General features: G+C 34.0%; 2 protein-coding genes across 3 annotated transcripts in view; one reads left to right on the top strand and one right to left on the bottom strand.

The window, feature by feature from the left end:
- Window positions 1-730: 730 nt before the first annotated feature.
- The window catches only part of LOC120332374 (uncharacterized), a 32,484-nt gene continuing 15,274 nt past the window's right edge, over window positions 731-17,940 (bottom strand). Inside the window, exons 12-20 of the mRNA XM_078119240.1 lie at window positions 6,881-6,951; window positions 6,458-6,594; window positions 5,871-6,052; window positions 4,854-5,042; window positions 4,207-4,353; window positions 3,621-3,722; window positions 3,410-3,458; window positions 2,675-2,851; window positions 731-2,426 (exon numbers count right to left, since the gene is read on the bottom strand). Of these exons, the coding sequence (XP_077975366.1) occupies window positions 2,292-2,426; window positions 2,675-2,851; window positions 3,410-3,458; window positions 3,621-3,722; window positions 4,207-4,353; window positions 4,854-5,042; window positions 5,871-6,052; window positions 6,458-6,594; window positions 6,881-6,951 (1,189 nt within the window). The 3' untranslated portion in view covers window positions 731-2,291. The remainder of the gene's footprint in view (window positions 2,427-2,674; window positions 2,852-3,409; window positions 3,459-3,620; window positions 3,723-4,206; window positions 4,354-4,853; window positions 5,043-5,870; window positions 6,053-6,457; window positions 6,595-6,880; window positions 6,952-17,940) is intronic.
- Window positions 11,713-17,796, top strand: LOC120332373 (uncharacterized). Of its 2 annotated transcripts, none has more exons than XM_039399606.2 (9): window positions 11,713-12,180; window positions 12,704-12,873; window positions 13,250-13,392; window positions 14,280-14,479; window positions 14,725-14,888; window positions 15,298-15,414; window positions 15,801-15,965; window positions 16,305-16,502; window positions 17,168-17,796. In XM_039399606.2, exons 1-9 carry the CDS (start codon window positions 11,838-11,840, stop codon window positions 17,384-17,386), a joined length of 1,719 nt encoding a protein of 572 aa, XP_039255540.2. In that variant the 5' UTR covers window positions 11,713-11,837; the 3' UTR covers window positions 17,387-17,796. The 2 variants fall into 2 exon arrangements, with proteins under 2 accessions (XP_039255540.2, XP_039255541.2); XM_039399607.2 differs by having other exon boundaries at window positions 11,715-12,180; window positions 16,326-16,502; window positions 17,168-17,794.

Raw genomic sequence — 17,940 nt, 5'->3', positions numbered from 1 at the left:
GAAAAATCTTATGACTTTGGTGGAGATAAATGTACGCAATAGAAGTAAAAGTCAAAACAAATTTTTTTACTTATATCTTTGAAATTATATTTCCAGCTGCGTGAATGCAACGTTTTGGCGTAGTTTCGCGGCGATGCAAGGGATATTTCAATAAAAAATACAGAAAATTTGTGATTTAAAAAAGCCCTTATTTTAAAACATGTTTTTTTAGAATTGATAAAAAACAAACCCTAACCCTAGACACTTTCATTGCGTAAAATTCAAAGTAAGCATAAGTAGCGCAATTTATCTTGCTTTCCCATGTAAAAGAGTTTCTCTCCATGATTTACTATCTACGTTTAATATTATTGTTCTCATTCTTGCAAGTTTCTCGTGCGCGATCAGTGGTAACTCGAATGGATGCATTTGAGGTAAGTTTAAACATGCAACCAGTTGCCCACGTGCATTACGGCTATGCGGTAATCGTAGAGGTAGATTGGATATCAAGGGCTTTAACCCAATGTGACGAAACTTGGAAATACCGTTATGAAAAATATACTTTTATACATCTCTTACCTTTTTATTTATTGGCGGCCGATTTCTCTGCATTTTACCCTCCTGACGTGAACTAGACTCCAGTATTCCGGAAGGAATTACCGATTTTTGGACGTATTTTCACTTAAAATCAGAAAATCGCCAATGGAAATACTTATTATAACTGCCTGGTCTAACTCACAAATTAACGGCATAGTAAACATACAAATCAATCTTTTTTTAAATCGTAAAACTATTTCTTAGCACAAAAATTCCAGGAGAATATTTGATATTCTCTCCATTCAACAATTCGTGAATTGCATGTTTTGAAATAATCAACATTCGACCTTTCAGTCCCAGCTAAGATTAATTTCTATGGTAAGAGAACCAAGCTAAAGAAATGATTAGATATCTTGAAATAAAAACAAGACTAACAAACAATCTATTACAAAAAGGCAAGTATTTTAAAATGTTAAAATAATGAGGCTTCACTGACATAAGACAAAACTCCCGATAACACCGAAATCGAAGATTTAATGATTATCAGCGGATAGTAAAAAAAATGACCAACCATGATAGGGGTATATTATCATGCTCTAGCCAGCGGACAGGTTAGAAGCTCCCATATCCCTCCCTGTGGGTCAATTTCTGGCATATGGGTTTTGTTTAGCAAAATAGTCGCTCATGCCTTAGAGCAGTGGTTCTCAAACGTACAATTAGACAATTTTGTATACAATACACATAGACAATTTTTTGCAGGAGCGTGAAACTCATTGAAAATTTTGTTAGATTTGTTCTTGCACGCCTGGTTTGTTTTCATAACTTTCCATTTATTTCTTTATTTACATTCCATACACGTATTTTCAACATGTTTTTTGAATAAAACATCGCACCTCACTATCTATTATTTGTAGCTTATTGTTAGCTAGTTATTTTTGAGGTGGGGCGCGAGACTTGACAAATTCTAAAAAGGGGGGCCGGCTTAAGAAGTTTGAGAACCACTGCCTCAGAGACATGAGTGATAAATTACGGCCGCCACTATGAGTAAAGAAAACACATATAGCAACATGTATAAAATTTGAGGGTGTTTTTTGGGTAATGAAAATTTCATTTAAAAACCAGAAAGCAAAAACTAAAATATATTTATTCGGGAAAAGCTGAGATTGCCAATCTCATTAATATAGTATAAATGTAGGACCATGTTTCCCCGAAAATAAGACTGACTTATTTCAATTTTCTTTTGAAAAATAATACTAGGGCCTATGTTTGGGGATGTCTTTTATTTTAACTAATCAAAAACGAAATTACAAAGAGAGAATTACGAGATTTTCAAATAAACAAAATATGAAAACCGATATCCATTTACTTATAAATGACACATTTTTATTTAAAAAAAACTGAAAAAAAAAACAGATTATTCAAAAATAACCAATCAATTGAAAGGTGTAGGAAAAAGTTCTTGCTATCGACTAGATATTATTTTAGGGGGTTATATTAAAATCATTTTTAAAATTCAGGCTAGTCTTATTTTTGGAGAAACACGGTATATGTTGCCCTGTTCAAGGTATTTGTACAAGAGTAATCAGGAACGTCAAATAAAATCAAGAACATTATAAAAAACCTTATTGAGGTTTCATGGAATGATAACAAATAGCAGCTTTGAAAAATAAAATATTCGCATTCGGAGAAATTCTGTAAAAATTCGAACGAAAATCGCTCCTCATTTAGCATATAATACACGAAGACCAATGACAAAATGGTGAGTTGAAGAATACTTTTCAATTTTTGGGTCCAAAAGGTGTTGCGTTTTCTTTTTTGTGTTGAAAAGCTTTCGCAGGATTAAATTTTGGGTTCCGGTTTGCCAGTACTTGCTTCTGTAACTTACTCATTTGCATGCGAAGTTTCGCCACCTCCTGGATATGGAAACATGATCTCAAAATTTTAGCGCAATAATATGAAAAAAAATCTTTAATAAATAGAAACGAAACAAAATGTCTCGATTATTCATTTCATATTTTACCTGAAAAGAATGAAACATAATTAATGTAGGTATCAGATAAAAAAAAGTAAAACTCTAAAAACTGGTACATAAAAAAGAACAGACTTTCGAAAAATTGAACGAAACATTCCCAATGAAGTTTCTTATTCTAACCATATTTACCTGCTTCAAACCCAAGTTTTCTTCCTTAATTTTGACGACATGACGAATCTTTTGTTTTTGATTCTGATGACCCAACAATTCCGCATATTTCTTTCCCAATGCTTGCATTTCGGCGTGAGCTGCAGAATTTTCACTCAACAACATAGACTTCTCAGCAGAATATGCATCAATTTGAACCTGCAGGTAGTTTAATCAGAATTATATTATAAAAAAAATGAAATTAAATAAATATTATACTGTTTTTTTGGTTATACTTTATTTCAACTCCTATATTGTCCCCAATTTTCAGTCATTTAATCAACTTTAAGTCAATTTTCCTTCATCTTTCTTTCCATATATTCAGTGGCCATGTTGGTTTCGGGTAAGCTTCAGCTTTGCTGCAGTAATCAAAAAATCATTCAGAAAAGGTTAGGATAGAATTGGCAGTAAGTACTCTTTGATGTCATCCAAGAAAATGATGATTTTGATGAGTTAACTAATTTGCAAGCACCGAATCCCAGAATAACCATGCACCATCAAACCCATGCATCTGAAACAAATAACTGGCTAACTAATCCCATACCATGGTTCGTCATATGATTAAAATGTCTTATCAGCTTTCAGGATAAATATGTAAATCATATCTAACTCTTTAAATAAGCATCAAAAACTTATGAATTGTCAAGAAAAAGGAGAATTTTTCACAGGTCAAAGGGCAGAGAAGCATCCATTATAGCAGTTACAACAAAACAATACCTGAAATGGTTCCACTTTCTCTCTAAGATCTTCATATAATTTTTTCCACCTGCAAAATAAGATATTGTGTTACTTTAAATTCATTAGCATCACACTTGGTGATTCGGTCAGTCATTACATAAATGTTTGACTGGAGTTCGAATATAATTAAGGGAATAGTTACAGTAACACACAAAAAAAGCTATGAATATTTTGTAATATTTCTTCTTACTTCTCTAGATCTTCTGTTGAGGACTTCTCTTCTTGAACGAAGGACAAATCTTTTTGTAATTTGTTTATTTTATCAGACATGGCATGATTTTCTTTTTCCAACCTGGAAACGACATTATTAGATAACATTTCATAAATAAATTACAATCATTATGTCGTTTATCGCTCTATTGCTAGGCAACAAGTTTGTTTCACTTTTTTGTTCCCTATACAACAAATTATACAATTGTTTTTTATACGACATATTGATTTGCCTTCGCTCGGAAATATGGTTCTGCACATTTTCCAGATTCAGCATTTTTTACCCAATTTTACTCCTCGGGTTGACATGGGATTGGAACCAAAGATTTTCACCTGCAATGCCATCATACTTAAGTCTGACCCATTACCCACCAGTAAACCTCAAATCAAGACATAAGTCGAATGGCCTTGGATTAACATATACATACAACGAACAATAGTCACAGAGAAACAGAATCTGCCGAAAATTATATTTTTGTGCCTGTGATCCTTTTCTGGTGATGATTTTTCAGAATAATTTACCACCTCAAAAATAAATTTATAATTTGAAAAAAACTATGTATTACCTTTCAACATCATGTAGTTTGAGGGACTTTTCTTCTAATAATTTTCTCATTTGTTTCATCTCGGTGATGTTTGATTCTTTTGTGCTGATAATTTCATGAAGTTCTTCTTGTTTGTGATTCAGTTTCTTCTGAGTTTCAAGGAGACGCCTGAAAAAGTTGAATAAAAGCACATGCTGAATACAAGGAGTCGTAGAACTCTGATAGAAAGTTAAAATTGTCCAACTTTTCAAGTCAGCAAGCAATATAGATGGGCTTAATAGAAAACTAGACTCAGCTGTTAGTGCATCGTGCTATAAACTACAATCAGCCATGACACCTCTTATCACACTGTGTGAGTTCGCAGGTTCAGGTCTTGTGGGAGATAATTATGGCGGAAGGATTGATTCCTCACCATCTAAGGGTGGTTCACATAACCGCTGCCCAGTTACGGCTTCCCCATCGTCAAGTCCACTAGCCTGATACAAATATCTGGTTAATTATTTCCATAGTCGACATGGATTGGTAACCAGACGAGAGGCCGTGGTTCAGCATACGTAAGCCACCTCATAAGCTTTTTTCATCCCCGGGATAACAAGAAATACTCCAGATTAGACTAAAAATATTAGCACATCTATGGTTTTTTATTCAGAAATTTACTCCAAAGCTACCTTGTAAATTCAGTAAGTTTTGCTTGATACTGTGAATCCCGATTTTTTAGAGTTTGTTCCAGTTGTTCTATCTTCTTATTGGCTAATTCTTCATTTTCTTGAACTTTTGAATTATTTTGATTGGCTTTCATCAAGTGAGTTTCCAAATGATCTGCTTTTGCTTCCAGTAGTATCATCTGCTCTTTTAACCTGTAAAACACATTTATCTATGAAACTCAGGAATTTTATTCATTTATCCCAGACAGAGGAAACTCGATGAGACAACCTGATGTGGCAATCTGTCGCATTTTGAACAGAAACAGGGAAAATTAGTTGTCCATGGGTCATGAAGATGCATAACACAGGTCGGCACATTATGCAAAGCATTTATAACATGCTTTCTTTCCATGGCAACTCTGATTACCATTGACGAGTTCGCAGGTTCGAATACTGTAGGGAATAATTATGTGTGAGTGGAATGCTGAACTCCTCATTGTTGTAGTGTGATTTACATATCCACTGGCACTGGTCAATTATGGCTTCCTAAACTATAAACCCCACTGGTACTCCTGTAGTATGTGTACCAGGTTAGCGTTAGACCATAATTTTATTCCGATTTTCCTTATTTTAGTTCTATTACGAGTTTGGGACTGTTTTAATTAGTTACTTCCACATTAGTGGTAGATAAACTTTTGGAGCGCCATCCTACCTATCTAAAAAAATAACTGAACAACCATTCCCATAATACATGGACTTGTAACCGGATGAGAGGCTGCCATTTGAATAACCCTTCGGCTCTCCTCTCATCTCCGATTAATATGATAATCAAATCTTAGTTACATGAAGCATTGACAAATCCGGACATTCATCACACAATTTAAACCTGAAACCTTCACAAAGAGTTCGCTTATCAGTTGGCTTCATTTAAAGACAAACTCAACAATCACCACATACAGAATATATCAAATTACAAGGATAATAGTGAACATCTCAGAATCTAGCTCAAACAGAATGTTGCATAACAAAGAAGAAACTTACTCAAAAGTTTCATGTTGAGAATGATTGTACTTCTTCAACATTTTTTCATTTTCTTTTTCCAAATCTTTAAATCTTGTGGACAATTTATTCATTTCAGATTTTTCTCCCGATCTCTCATCAGTAATTTTCTTCAATTCAATCTTTAATTTTGACAATTCTTGATAAGCTTTCTTTCTTTGTGCCTAAAGACAAAAAAGTACTTTTAAATGGCCAAGATAAATAATAAACGACAAAGTATATCATTTTGTATTTAAAATTGTGTTTTCTATCATCAAATAAGAAATGATTGTTTTACGCTGTAATGACGTTGTAGCAAATTCATAAAAATAGGACATTGTGGAATAGGTATATCAGGATGTGAATCCTGCCTTCAGAATAATTTCATAGAATTGAGAGTTGTATTTTCAATCTCCCCAAAGTAAGGAGTTAGATATGTAGGATTTCAAAAGCAATGATGTAAAAATCTTTGAAAAAAAATCTTAAAAAACATCAAATTTGATACGCTGTCTTCATAGGAGCCAGATTTTAGACTAAAAACTGATATATTTGAAAACTATAGATAATAGCCAATAAAATCAGTCACTGACTTCTGCCTCCATGACTTCCTGAGTTTTCTCTTCTTCTCTTTTCAACTTTCCTTCAATTTGTTTGTGCAAATCATCTTTTTCTTGTTCAAAATTGTTCAAATTATTTTGTAATTCTTCATTCTGAGAAGTAAGTTGTTCTACACGAGGCAAATAAATAAATGGTTGATTAAATAAATTACAAGTTAGTAAGTAACAGTGAATAATAATGAATGTTGACTATGGCAATTTTCTATTATAGAAACTTCATACATGATACCTCGAAAATTATGAACAACCTGAACATAGTATGTGTACCAGGTTACGATTAAGGTTGTGCGTGATCTTGGTGTACATCTGGCTTATTAATCATATTACAGATATGATTCCTTTACTAGGGAGTATCAGCTACCTACACACAATTAGCAAATTTATATCTCCACATACCATATTCCAGAGAACATTTCTTGATATTTGCTCTCAGGACTCCAGTTTCTTCACGATGATTATTATTCAATCTGTGTATAAAAATACATTGAAAATCAACTATGGTACATTTGCACATCCAATAGAATCTCAAATTCTTTATATGTAATTATCTTCCATATATTTTGAAACGATACTGGGATAATTTTAGTTTTCATTTTTGGGCAAAGGAGATTTCATTTCCACACACTTTGTATGTTTTTATATAGTAGTTCAAATTCTAAACCTGGAAAGGTCCGTTAATTAAAATATCGCAATTTTTGTGACCCGTTCTAGTAAGTATGTTCCCACCAATGAGGTATTAGGTACTCGAAATACCAGAAAAAAACAAACACATTTTAAAACACAATACATCAGATTGAAAAATTCGTAGATAATGATAATGACTTGCTATGCATCTTTGAAAAAACAATAAAAAATAAAATTTACATTTTTTCAAACCATAATCATAAATTCAGAAAGTACAAATTCCATAAAAAATGAGAATTTGTTCATATTTAGTCTTTACTGTGGTGGTGGAGAGTACTCAAGTGGGGAGTGAAGTAGGCATGAGAGCACGAGTTATGATAACATGACTTCATTAGATAATATTTGTGTTCTGAGCTATTCCAAATATTTCAATATGATGAGAAAATAGTATGTGGTCAAAAAGTAGGGAACCTTTAGATATGCTTTCAGAGAGAATAAAGAGGTTCCATGCTAAGTGCTAAATATATAGCAGGACTGTATAAAGTATACATAATATTAATCTGATACTGAGATGGGCTACATAGCATCAAACTTAGTGTTATTATTAAGATGTAATATAGTATTTAAATCTATTACGATATTAGTATAGGATTTACATGTTTATCCTGGGGGAGAGGAAAGTCAATAAGACGACTTAATCATATGATGAACCACGACCTCTGGTCCAGTTACCAGTCCATGTGGGGTATGGGTTTAGTTAGTCAGTTTTTTGTTTCAGATGCATGGACTTCATGGTGGAAGAAGCCGTAACAGACCAGCGGTTACGGAAACCCCCCTACGGCGAAGAGAAGTCCAGCAATTCTCTTGCACAAAATTATCCCCAACAGGATTTGCACCTGTGAACCCACATAGGGCAATCAGAGGTGCGATGCAGATTGTATTCCTAATGCTTAGCACGATGTGCCACGCCACCGAGCTTATTCTACATTATATGAATATGAATACTCATTGATTGATATTGGACTACAGACAGAAGCAACTGCATTTAGTTTTCACCAAATCATTGCAAAATTAACTTTTCCAAATCAATTTTGATCAAAAATTTTGTGCAAAATGAGTCAGAATAAATATGTAAAATTCAATAAACTATAAAATCAATATATATGTTAGATATATTGTAAGCAGAGCTGTGGGGTTGGAGCCTCAGTGGTATTTTCAAACTTCCCAGAGTCAGAGTCTCAATTTGATACTTTCATAGGTGATAATCGAAAAGAATTAATTCCCTTTCGGAGAAATTGAAAAAAAAAAGTGGTTGAAGCGTTCTTAATAGTGGTGTCCATAAAGTCGGTATACAATTTCAATTTTGTTATGAAGTCAGTTCTTAATATATCTTACCAGGTTTGTTGTTTTTCAATCAGTAACGTATTTTTACTTCATTTACTACATCTGTGAGGGCCAAAACAATATATGGTATCGATAAATTTCCTTCGCATTTAAAAAAACCGTATAATATATAGAAGAATTGACAGGTCAGTAACACAATTCCAAACGGATTCCCCGTGACGTTTTTAAGGTTAGTCCAATTTTGTTTGCCACCCTAATACACTCACTAGTGATGCATTCAGTTGACGCAAAAGTGTGATTTACAACAACATAAGTCAGAAATTCTTTTATATCGGTAATCAAGACAATATAAATGAAAAAGTCAATGTATATCTAAGATTGTCCGATTGGTGTAATATATTTAAAGTAGTCGCATAGTATGATTTAAAACGGCGCATAACTCTAAACAACAAACATAAATGACAAATTGCAAATAAAGAATGCGCCTTTTGATTGACGATGACAAATTGTGCGTCATTGCTTTCGATCATTCCAGCGCTGAATATCGGAATCCAAACGGAACCCTTTGTGATTTTTGTACAAAAGTTTTGGTAAGTGTTTTTACGATGGCTAATCCCAAAGATAATACTAAAGCAATAAAACGGCAATTAAAGATGTAATCGAACATTATTGGCACCAGTCACCGAGACAATGATAGAATAAACTTAACTTAATATAAATACGATACTAGAATATTGTGTATTGCGAGTAATATATTTCCCAGAAATTTTGTTGGGATTGCGATTAAATTTAGTTTCGTCACGAGGCTTATTGTTTCCCAATTTTGCTTTTGTAAAACTGTAAATATTGTTCATAAAATGTAACTTTTACGTCAAACTTATATGGCCCGCCAGTCTAGATGGGCAAAATTCTTGGCACCCAGTCCAAAAACCAATATCCTCTAATATGAATAAATGTTTTCCATTGACCAGCGGCAAAATTGTTTCACGGAGGAAAACGTATGTTTGCTCGTCGGATTCCAAAGTAAAAATATTGACTTAAATACTGAATGAAAACTATTCATTACTATGACCTAAATATTTCGACCAAAATTTGTGCACACTTTTAGACAAGCACAGTAAATATGCTAACATTTTACGGTAAGTGTTCTACTTTACGGGACGGATATGACATTATCGGTTGGACTAATTTAAAAATGTGAAATTGAATTTAACGGCGCGCAATTTTCTCCTATTTTCATAATATATACTATTAGGAAAGTAGTTAGATTCATATTTCAATGCAAGTATATTTACTTATATTTTTAAAAACAACCTAAAATGCGCGAGAGGAAAACATTTCAACCACAGTTGGATTAGGTGTAAGCAAGTTTCTGAAACTGATTCGGAATGTTATATATTCCGCGGTTGACAACGAATCTTATTGGCACTTCAAGTGACACTCACGTATTGGCCGGGTTCACACATGTACTCGGTATAATTTTAAGGTTGCAAACTCTCCCCATGCAAGCGCGATATGAATTTCATAACCGACATAGAATAGTGCGCAATAACCCTAGAAATATTCGAAAAAATAAAGTTTGCTTCGACTCCGGTTTGTAATAAAAGTTTGAATTCAACTACGCCTCCAGGGAAAATCAAATTTGAATGACAAAAACTTCGGCGTAAATAACCCTAGTGTTAATAAAAAATAAACGCTCTTGAATTCTGAAAATTTCAACTCCTTTCATTACAATTTAATGCCTGGAATTCCGACGAGTTTTGTCCAGTATGAGCATATACCGTAATTCGCGGATACCAACTTATACCCGAGATGTCGCAGGCCAAACTGAAATCATCTTTCACATTCAACATGTATGAATTCCGTCTGACCATCATATATTATGAATTTTCAACCGACAGGCGAGAAATGATGAATACCTCATTCTGATTTAGTTTACTCAGTGCGACAAAATCAACATTCGACAATACCAGTTCGTTTGGAAATGCTAACCACGACGCCGTGAATAAACACATTTAATAATCACAGACGCGAAAGCTCAAGCGCTAATTTACGAGACCAACGATATTGAAGAGCTAAACTAAGAATTTGCAAGAAGATACACTTGAAAATATACCAATGTAAATGAAAGATATATATATGTGCAGGCTATTAAGAAAAGTTAAGTTGCATATTGCCACCCTTAACTAACTGCCACCGATTGATATTATAGTGAGTAGCAGGCGAAGAATAAAATTAGAACATTGAAATCTAACTGCCGGTTATGATAACGTCGCAACAGAATATGTAAAGCAAAATTATTTCCTCGTTTTGTCAGGCCAGCACTCTTCAGATTTAGTGACACGTTGATATTGGATTTTGCATTGAACTAGTCGGCTTCATTTCAAGGACCTCTTTTGAAACGGGATTGGTTTCCGGCGTATAGAATAGAATATAGATGATAGAAGGGAATGGGGATATACATGTGATAAACTTGATTGGCGCATTCTGTAGTATATTTTATTTCGGGATAACGCAAGCGGCAACTGAAGATATATTGTACTTTAAATATTTCGTTATTTTTATTATTAGTTATATTTACTATATTATTCATTATTATAACGTAGCCGTCCTTATATTTGTTGTACATTGTCGCATAACTGCGTCATAAGCCAGCAAGGCCGTGTAATTAATTTTTCTTGGGTCTACTGTGAATTATTAAACTAAATCCTTTTATATTTTTTTCAAATTCTTATTAAATTGATTCACAAACTGTCTACCATCCAGCTGTGAAAATGTTCTCGTTGAGTATTGTTGACCTGAATTGAAAGCTATGAAAACAATGGTTTATAATCGTCAATTCTCGGCGCCGATTTTATTGTTATTTTTTTCATAGCGGAGTATACGAGGTTTATATGCGTCAAAAGACACATATATTTGCCATTATTGTTAGTTAATGATTATGAGGCAGGATTGTACTTTAACACACTCATTAGTGGAACTTGGCGGATGTGGAGTTATGCACTAAGGGCGGGTTTATTAATTTTTAGTGTGACATCGCTAGTAGAAATGTAGAATAAATGTAATTACATATTATTTAGAGGTGAAAAATTAAGTTCTAAAAACCGGGCCGAGTGCGACTAATCAAACTCAGGTAGTTAATTTTGATTCTTTCCTGCAAGTTATTTGATAATATTAGTTGTAAAATATGTTAAATTGTAATTAGCAGTTACGCGAAACCAACCTCCTACATTTCCTCTGTGCCTTTGCGACAGTGGATGGGCAAGCGAACTAATGCAAGAATTCTGTAGCAATAATGAAGATAACTATCCTATATGATTCTTTATATGGTTACACTTTCAGAATTGTAATTTTTAACGATTAACGTTGAGCGACGTTTCCTAGCATGGCAGCAACATTGTCAATTCAAGACTATCTACAGCATTTTCTTCTAAATCGCGACCTTCAGTTGGCAAAAGCGAATCGAGTAAGATTACCAAGTCACAACGATGCAAAAGTCAAACCGTCTTCGCCAATCGGAAGAAATTTCTCCGATGGTCGTCAGCCGTCACCGGATAAAACAATGACATATTTTCCACAAAATCATGGAATAATGCTGGCGAATGTAAACCAGGTTACTAAAGATGGAACAGACAATTTATTATACAGTAAAAAAATAACAGGACAGAAAAACAAAAACATATTCGGGATATTCGTTCAAGATATGATGGGGACAAAAGCAAGGAAAGGTATGTTTTAACAAAATTTGGAACGATCAATGGTCTATTGCTTTTCATTTAAAGCGCCTAGTCATTGAAATATGATTGAGATTGGCGACATTGCAAACACGCCGTAGGGTGGGAGAAAAATATACAATTTGCTACGTCTCTTTACTCCGGGTTGTAATAAATTTGACTCGGACTTTAATAACAAAAACTTGGGCGCATTCACTCATTCTTTAATACAGTGGCGGGCCAAATATTTTGCCCAAATAAGTTGGCGGCACATGTAGGTGTGACGTAATATGTTACATTTTATGAAAAATACGTACGGTGTTACAAAAGCAGAAGTGGAAAACAATAAGCCTCGTGCTGAAACTAAATTTAATTAATCACACACATTTAATTAATCCCAACATATTGCTTGAAGTTTTTTCAGTAGAACATCAAACAAATTTTGTGTGATTTTTGATAACTCTGATATAGCGTTTGGGACATCCCAATTTTTTTCATTGCTGCAACACAACTTACAAATAACGCTATTTTTATACAGCATCCAATATACTCGATGGACGAATGAGTAGGGGTTCGAGTATATCCGATATCAGCAGTATAATGAGCAATGCAGAAAACGAAGAAGGAGTTTTGCAACCGAACACCACTGTGTCAATAAATCTTACATCAAGCAGAAGTCCGAGTAACTTGGGAAGCGCAGAGTTGATTGTAAGTAATTAGAAAGCGTATATATATTATATATAAAATAATTTACCATCAAAATTATCAGACACTAAAGTAGGCTAATGGATCGTTTTTCAAAATTATCTTTGTACTAAAAATCGCTTCTCCGCACCAATTAATTTCAAGGCCTTAGTTCTTTAATATGGAAAAAGTTAAAATAATGCTGATATTTTTTTCTCAGGGTGGTAGGGGGGCATATTTCATACACCGGTTTACATTCGGTAAATTCACGGATACACTTTCATATGACATTCGATACATATGATAATAAGATAAGTTGAAGCCGAAATTGCGGCGATCACATTATTCATTCGATTTTCGAGTACATTAATTTGAGCATTGCTGTCTGGTTGATTTACAGGGACTTCTGGATCACTGTCGACAATTGTCAATACGAGTTACAATACACCTGAGATTTGCACATTCCTATACTTGGGACAATAAATACAATCGAGAAGGACTTGAAACTTTACATAGCAGAGGAGTAAAACTGTCGCCTGTAAGGTAACTGTACATTTTGTAGCAACGCCTCACATCCAAGGGTGACAGAATTCCGAGTGTTTATAGTAATCATCCCTTGACCAATGATTTACGGCTATTTGTTTTGTATAAAATCAAGCAGTTTCGTTTTAGCATACGTCCTTATAACCTAGAATAGAGCCCATAAAGAGTTCATTAAATATCATCAAAACTCAAGAACTTCATTCAAATAAATTTTGATTTGAAATCAAACGCTATTCCGCTTTTGAGCGTTTCAAATATGGTATTCTAAAATCGAAACTACATAGTATGTTATTCCGCATGCAATTTGAAATGTAAATAACGTTTACCTGGAATCTCAAATTATGTATTTATCATTTGTTTGCAAAACATGGCTGTTAAAGTAGTTGTATAACTTGTATACCAGAAAATTGGGGGAATGAGAACGTGATTGGCGTACACACCTTGATGCTCAAGTAACCACGCCAATAAAACTGAAGTGATTACAAGGAAATTATAACTACTTTGTTATTATCGTTACTTAGATAATAACAAAGAAGAAATCTCCACATCTAATATGAATAACTATTTTACTGAATGGGTCGCAAATTACATTTTCATCATAAGAACAATGTGGTTATAATCAATGTTTTTATTACAGAGACTTGCATATTGTTGCATATTTTCTGCATTATAATCATAGGTCGGTATAGATATTAAGATTTCTTTGTAGATCTTAAATGCCAGCATCATTATAAATTTTTAAGCACTGACATGCAGAGGCGTGATTGGTTACTTTGTGAGCCACGGATCAGCGGTTTACCTTCTGACTCCATACAATTTTTACTAAAACCTAAAATATATGGAGCTCAGTATGGCTCGGATATTAAAATAAATCTGTATTTTTTCAGTTTTCCGCAAATAATCCAAAACATGATTGAGGATTTGCAAGAAAACATCGAATCATTCGACGAATTACAAACATGCAGAGGAACAATTATCGTTGATCGCCCATATGTCAATCGTGCTATATCCGAATTACGACAAAGCCTCACTATTCGCAGCGATTTTTATCAACAGGACCAACAAGAACAACTCGCTGAAATTTTAGGTCAGTGAGAGAATCTATTCTATTTTAGCTTGAAGTAAATATAACTATAGCTAATATTTAAACATGGCTGTATTATAAGTCTATGATCCAGTGGTAATACTTTTGTACTATATAGTTACTGACAAATAAAAAATATAAATACTGCAATGTATGAAACAAATTTGGCTCGACTTTATATGATACAATATGAAATATAATATTACATTTTAGGAACAAAATCGAGACGACAGTTCATTTTTTTGCAGGAAAATGCATCGATATTCCACAATACAAAAAATTTTTCACGTCGGATTTACCAGAGGTATTTTCGTTAGAGACATATAGAGAATATATACTGCTACAAAATGCTCATGTGGAATGGATTAAAATTAAAGTCGGAACGACGAAAGTTAAGAAGGGAATCACTAAGGTGAATTCTTTGTCTGACTTAACTCATAATACTGAGTTACTTCATAATTATATTCTGTAACGATACTCTGATGCTTAGCGGCCGCGTTTTACCGTAATTTTTGTGACGATATTGAATCGACAACGTGACTTCACCGGAGGTCTCTTAGATAGAGTACTGTTGTGATCTAATCGATGGATAGGGTATTTTTCCGACGAGCCGAAATTAAATAGATTATCGAATTTGGTGATATTATTGATGAGTGCAGTACTTTTCTGATGGATCGGAACTTCACTATGGTGTAAATCTATAATTTTTTGTGAACTAAAATAGTGAATTCCAATCACAGCCCCAAATATGAGTCCACAATAGATTAGATATGAACGATCTCTTAATAATATCGCGTAAATGTCATATAAAATTTTTACAGGAAGAATCAGCGTACGAGAAAGTTGTTGGAAGTTTAGAGAAATTATCTTTAGGCAACAAAGGGCCGAAGCAACCAGAGAGACCAAATAAACTAGATTTGGATTCAATATGGGAAAAGGTACTGCTAAAATTCAACGTCGGTTAACATTTGAAAATTTTATATTCTAACAAATAGTTGAACATTGTACATATAGGATTTCGTTTAAGTTGAAACATGGCGTTAAGAAAGCAGTTCAGTTGTTCAGTCGTTTCAAATAACAACTGTAGAAAAACCTCCGGCTACCAAAAAATTTATGCCATACGAGTATGTATTCGTTATACGAGTTGAATGTATACACTAATTGCAATTGTACACTATAACGATTTCCAGTCTTAGTAGCTGTGGTTTTTTAGTGGTCGCTCAAAATTTCAATCAGTTATGATTAAGTGCGCGTGGCCTTGCTTTGCGAAAATCTCCCCGTGAAAATAATTTCCTTTTATGTGACATATTTTCTATTCACCAAGGTTGGTTCCAAAGTATCGATGGGAGATTTGACTGAATGCGAACAAATCGTGATTTCTGTGAATGTTTTCCTGAGCGAATACACCGGTCGTACAGGATGGGTTGAAGAAGTGACTCAACTCCACAATTTTTTGAGAGATAAAACCGAAGATGGTGAATTATATAAGGTACTTGAAACTGCTAGCAACAAAAATGCATCTGGGTATTGTGAAGTATACGAAATGCTTGATGCGTTATAGCAAAAATGATAACTATGATGCTATCAATTTGTCTTTCAATTGCGTGAAGAGTATATGGCTGATTATTAGAATAACGCTCCCAGCTATACAGCTCCTTTTTCTCTGCTGTTGTGATTTTTTAGTGATTATGAAATAAGGCGATTCTGTATCTCGTAGGAGTTTGAATATACGTCAATTGTACAATTTTGCGATATCAAGCCTCTTGCTCGCACAAAACTGGCCTTCAAATTTCGCACAGAAAGCAGACAACGTTACTTTTTCTAACAGCCTACAAAACCAATCCCTCAGGTTAGAGTGGAAACGCGGATCAGATATGCACAAAGTATAGAGGGACCTGCTTTGCCGATGCAATCAAAAGAAAATACCAATGACGAGCACAAGATAATGAATGGATATACGAACGGTTATGCCACGACAAGTTTTGGTTTCCCAAAAGGAATGCGAATAGAATGTCTTCATGTGCAGGTATTTTTGATATTTTTCGAGCGATAATGTTGCGCCCTGTTTTAGTCAGAATCAATTGGTGAACTAGCATTGGAATCACTGTAATCGCAAGAAAATTAAATCGTCAGTAGTTTCATACCCGTTACTTATCAAAATTACGACGAGTTCTAATTTTTCAAAATAAATTGCAATACGTTTTGGGCACAATTAATAGGAAAAAATAAAGTAAACGCCATTTGATTTTGAAAACAGGCTTGCGGGTAAAAAATGATTACTTGTGTTCCCGATACAATCAGATTTTCGGAGATATATTTAGGTAGTGCATATACTATGCTATTTAATTGTGCTGGTGAAATTAAGAAGCGCGGCAGCAAACTCGTATTACTTTTGCTAGAAATACACTAAAATTTGTAACAAATAACGCTTTATTTGTGCCATACATTAAAATTGCATAACATCGATGACACCGTAAGTGACGCAGGTAATATTCAACACAAAAGCAACGAAAACCTAAATTATTATGCGGCTTAAATCTATGTTACCTCGAACATGGACTCCTCAATTTTTATCAGTTTAGAAGCGATAATCAAAACCTGTCCCATAAGAGCTAGGATACCTTGTTAAAATAGATGCGAGTAGTCTTCGCGACAAGAAATCTTTTAATTACACACTATTACTTTTCATAGGACATATTATTCGAGATGCTGGAGGACTTGGAAGACAACATTCGGTATGTTAGTTCTCTCGACTACGAGCGAGGAGCAAACCTTTCAGTAGATAGAGAAGCACTAACGAGGGCAATTGGACTGCTAAACAAATCTATTAAAATTAAGACAAGCAATGGAGAATACTCGATGAATGAAGACTTTGTTGACGATTACGCTGATGAAATGAACGAGGTCTGACACATCATTGGGAATTTAAAAACTGGTTGATTAATAATGCCAAGCTTTGAGCTACATTAAGAACATGCCAATGCGGAGAAGTTTTGGGTCGTAAATGAACTTTTCGTTTTCGAGCGGCTCCAAAAATGTTACGTGTTAGTACATGTTTATTCGGAGTGCAAGAACGGGATAGCACATATTGTGGTCATCGTTTAAACTGAATGAAATAAAAATGGCTGGTCTATCTATTATACAATATTTTGTGTAGGATACTGTAGCAGTGCTTTTGACATTGTATTTTGAAATAAATTCATAAATTTCTAACTATTGAAATTGAAAATATTATTATCATTTTAAAAGATTATGAAAACAACATCCATCAAGCCACAGAATGAATCACGTCCCAATCTGATGCAATTCAGTAATAAGGTGTAAAACCATTTTTAATATTGTATTACTGACAGTCAAAAAGAACTACGGGGTCACAGAAGCAGAGCCATTGTTTTCGGCAGTAGACGCCCATTTGGAGAGCATTAATAAAACGAAACGTAGCTAACACTTAGTTTTTGGAAGCA

This window comes from Styela clava, chromosome 13 (genome assembly GCF_964204865.1).
Source record: "Styela clava chromosome 13, kaStyClav1.hap1.2, whole genome shotgun sequence".
Lineage (NCBI taxonomy): Eukaryota > Metazoa > Chordata > Ascidiacea > Stolidobranchia > Styelidae > Styela > Styela clava.
The sequence above is the reverse complement of the archived record's forward strand: the minus strand, read 5'-3'. Positions and strand labels throughout refer to the sequence as shown.

What these genes read in the sequence shown, in the direction of transcription:
- LOC120332373 (XM_039399606.2), top strand. Translation starts at nt 11,838, where the DNA reads ATGGCAGCAACATTGTCAATTCAAGACTATCTACAGCATTTTCTTCTA. An exon ending in TGGGAAGCGCAGAGTTGATT is followed by an intron (nt 12,874 to 13,249) that starts GTAAGTAATTAG and finishes GTTGATTTACAG; the next exon opens with GGACTTCTGGATCACTGTCG. An exon ending in TAGAATGTCTTCATGTGCAG is followed by an intron (nt 16,503 to 17,167) that starts GTATTTTTGATA and finishes TACTTTTCATAG; the next exon opens with GACATATTATTCGAGATGCT.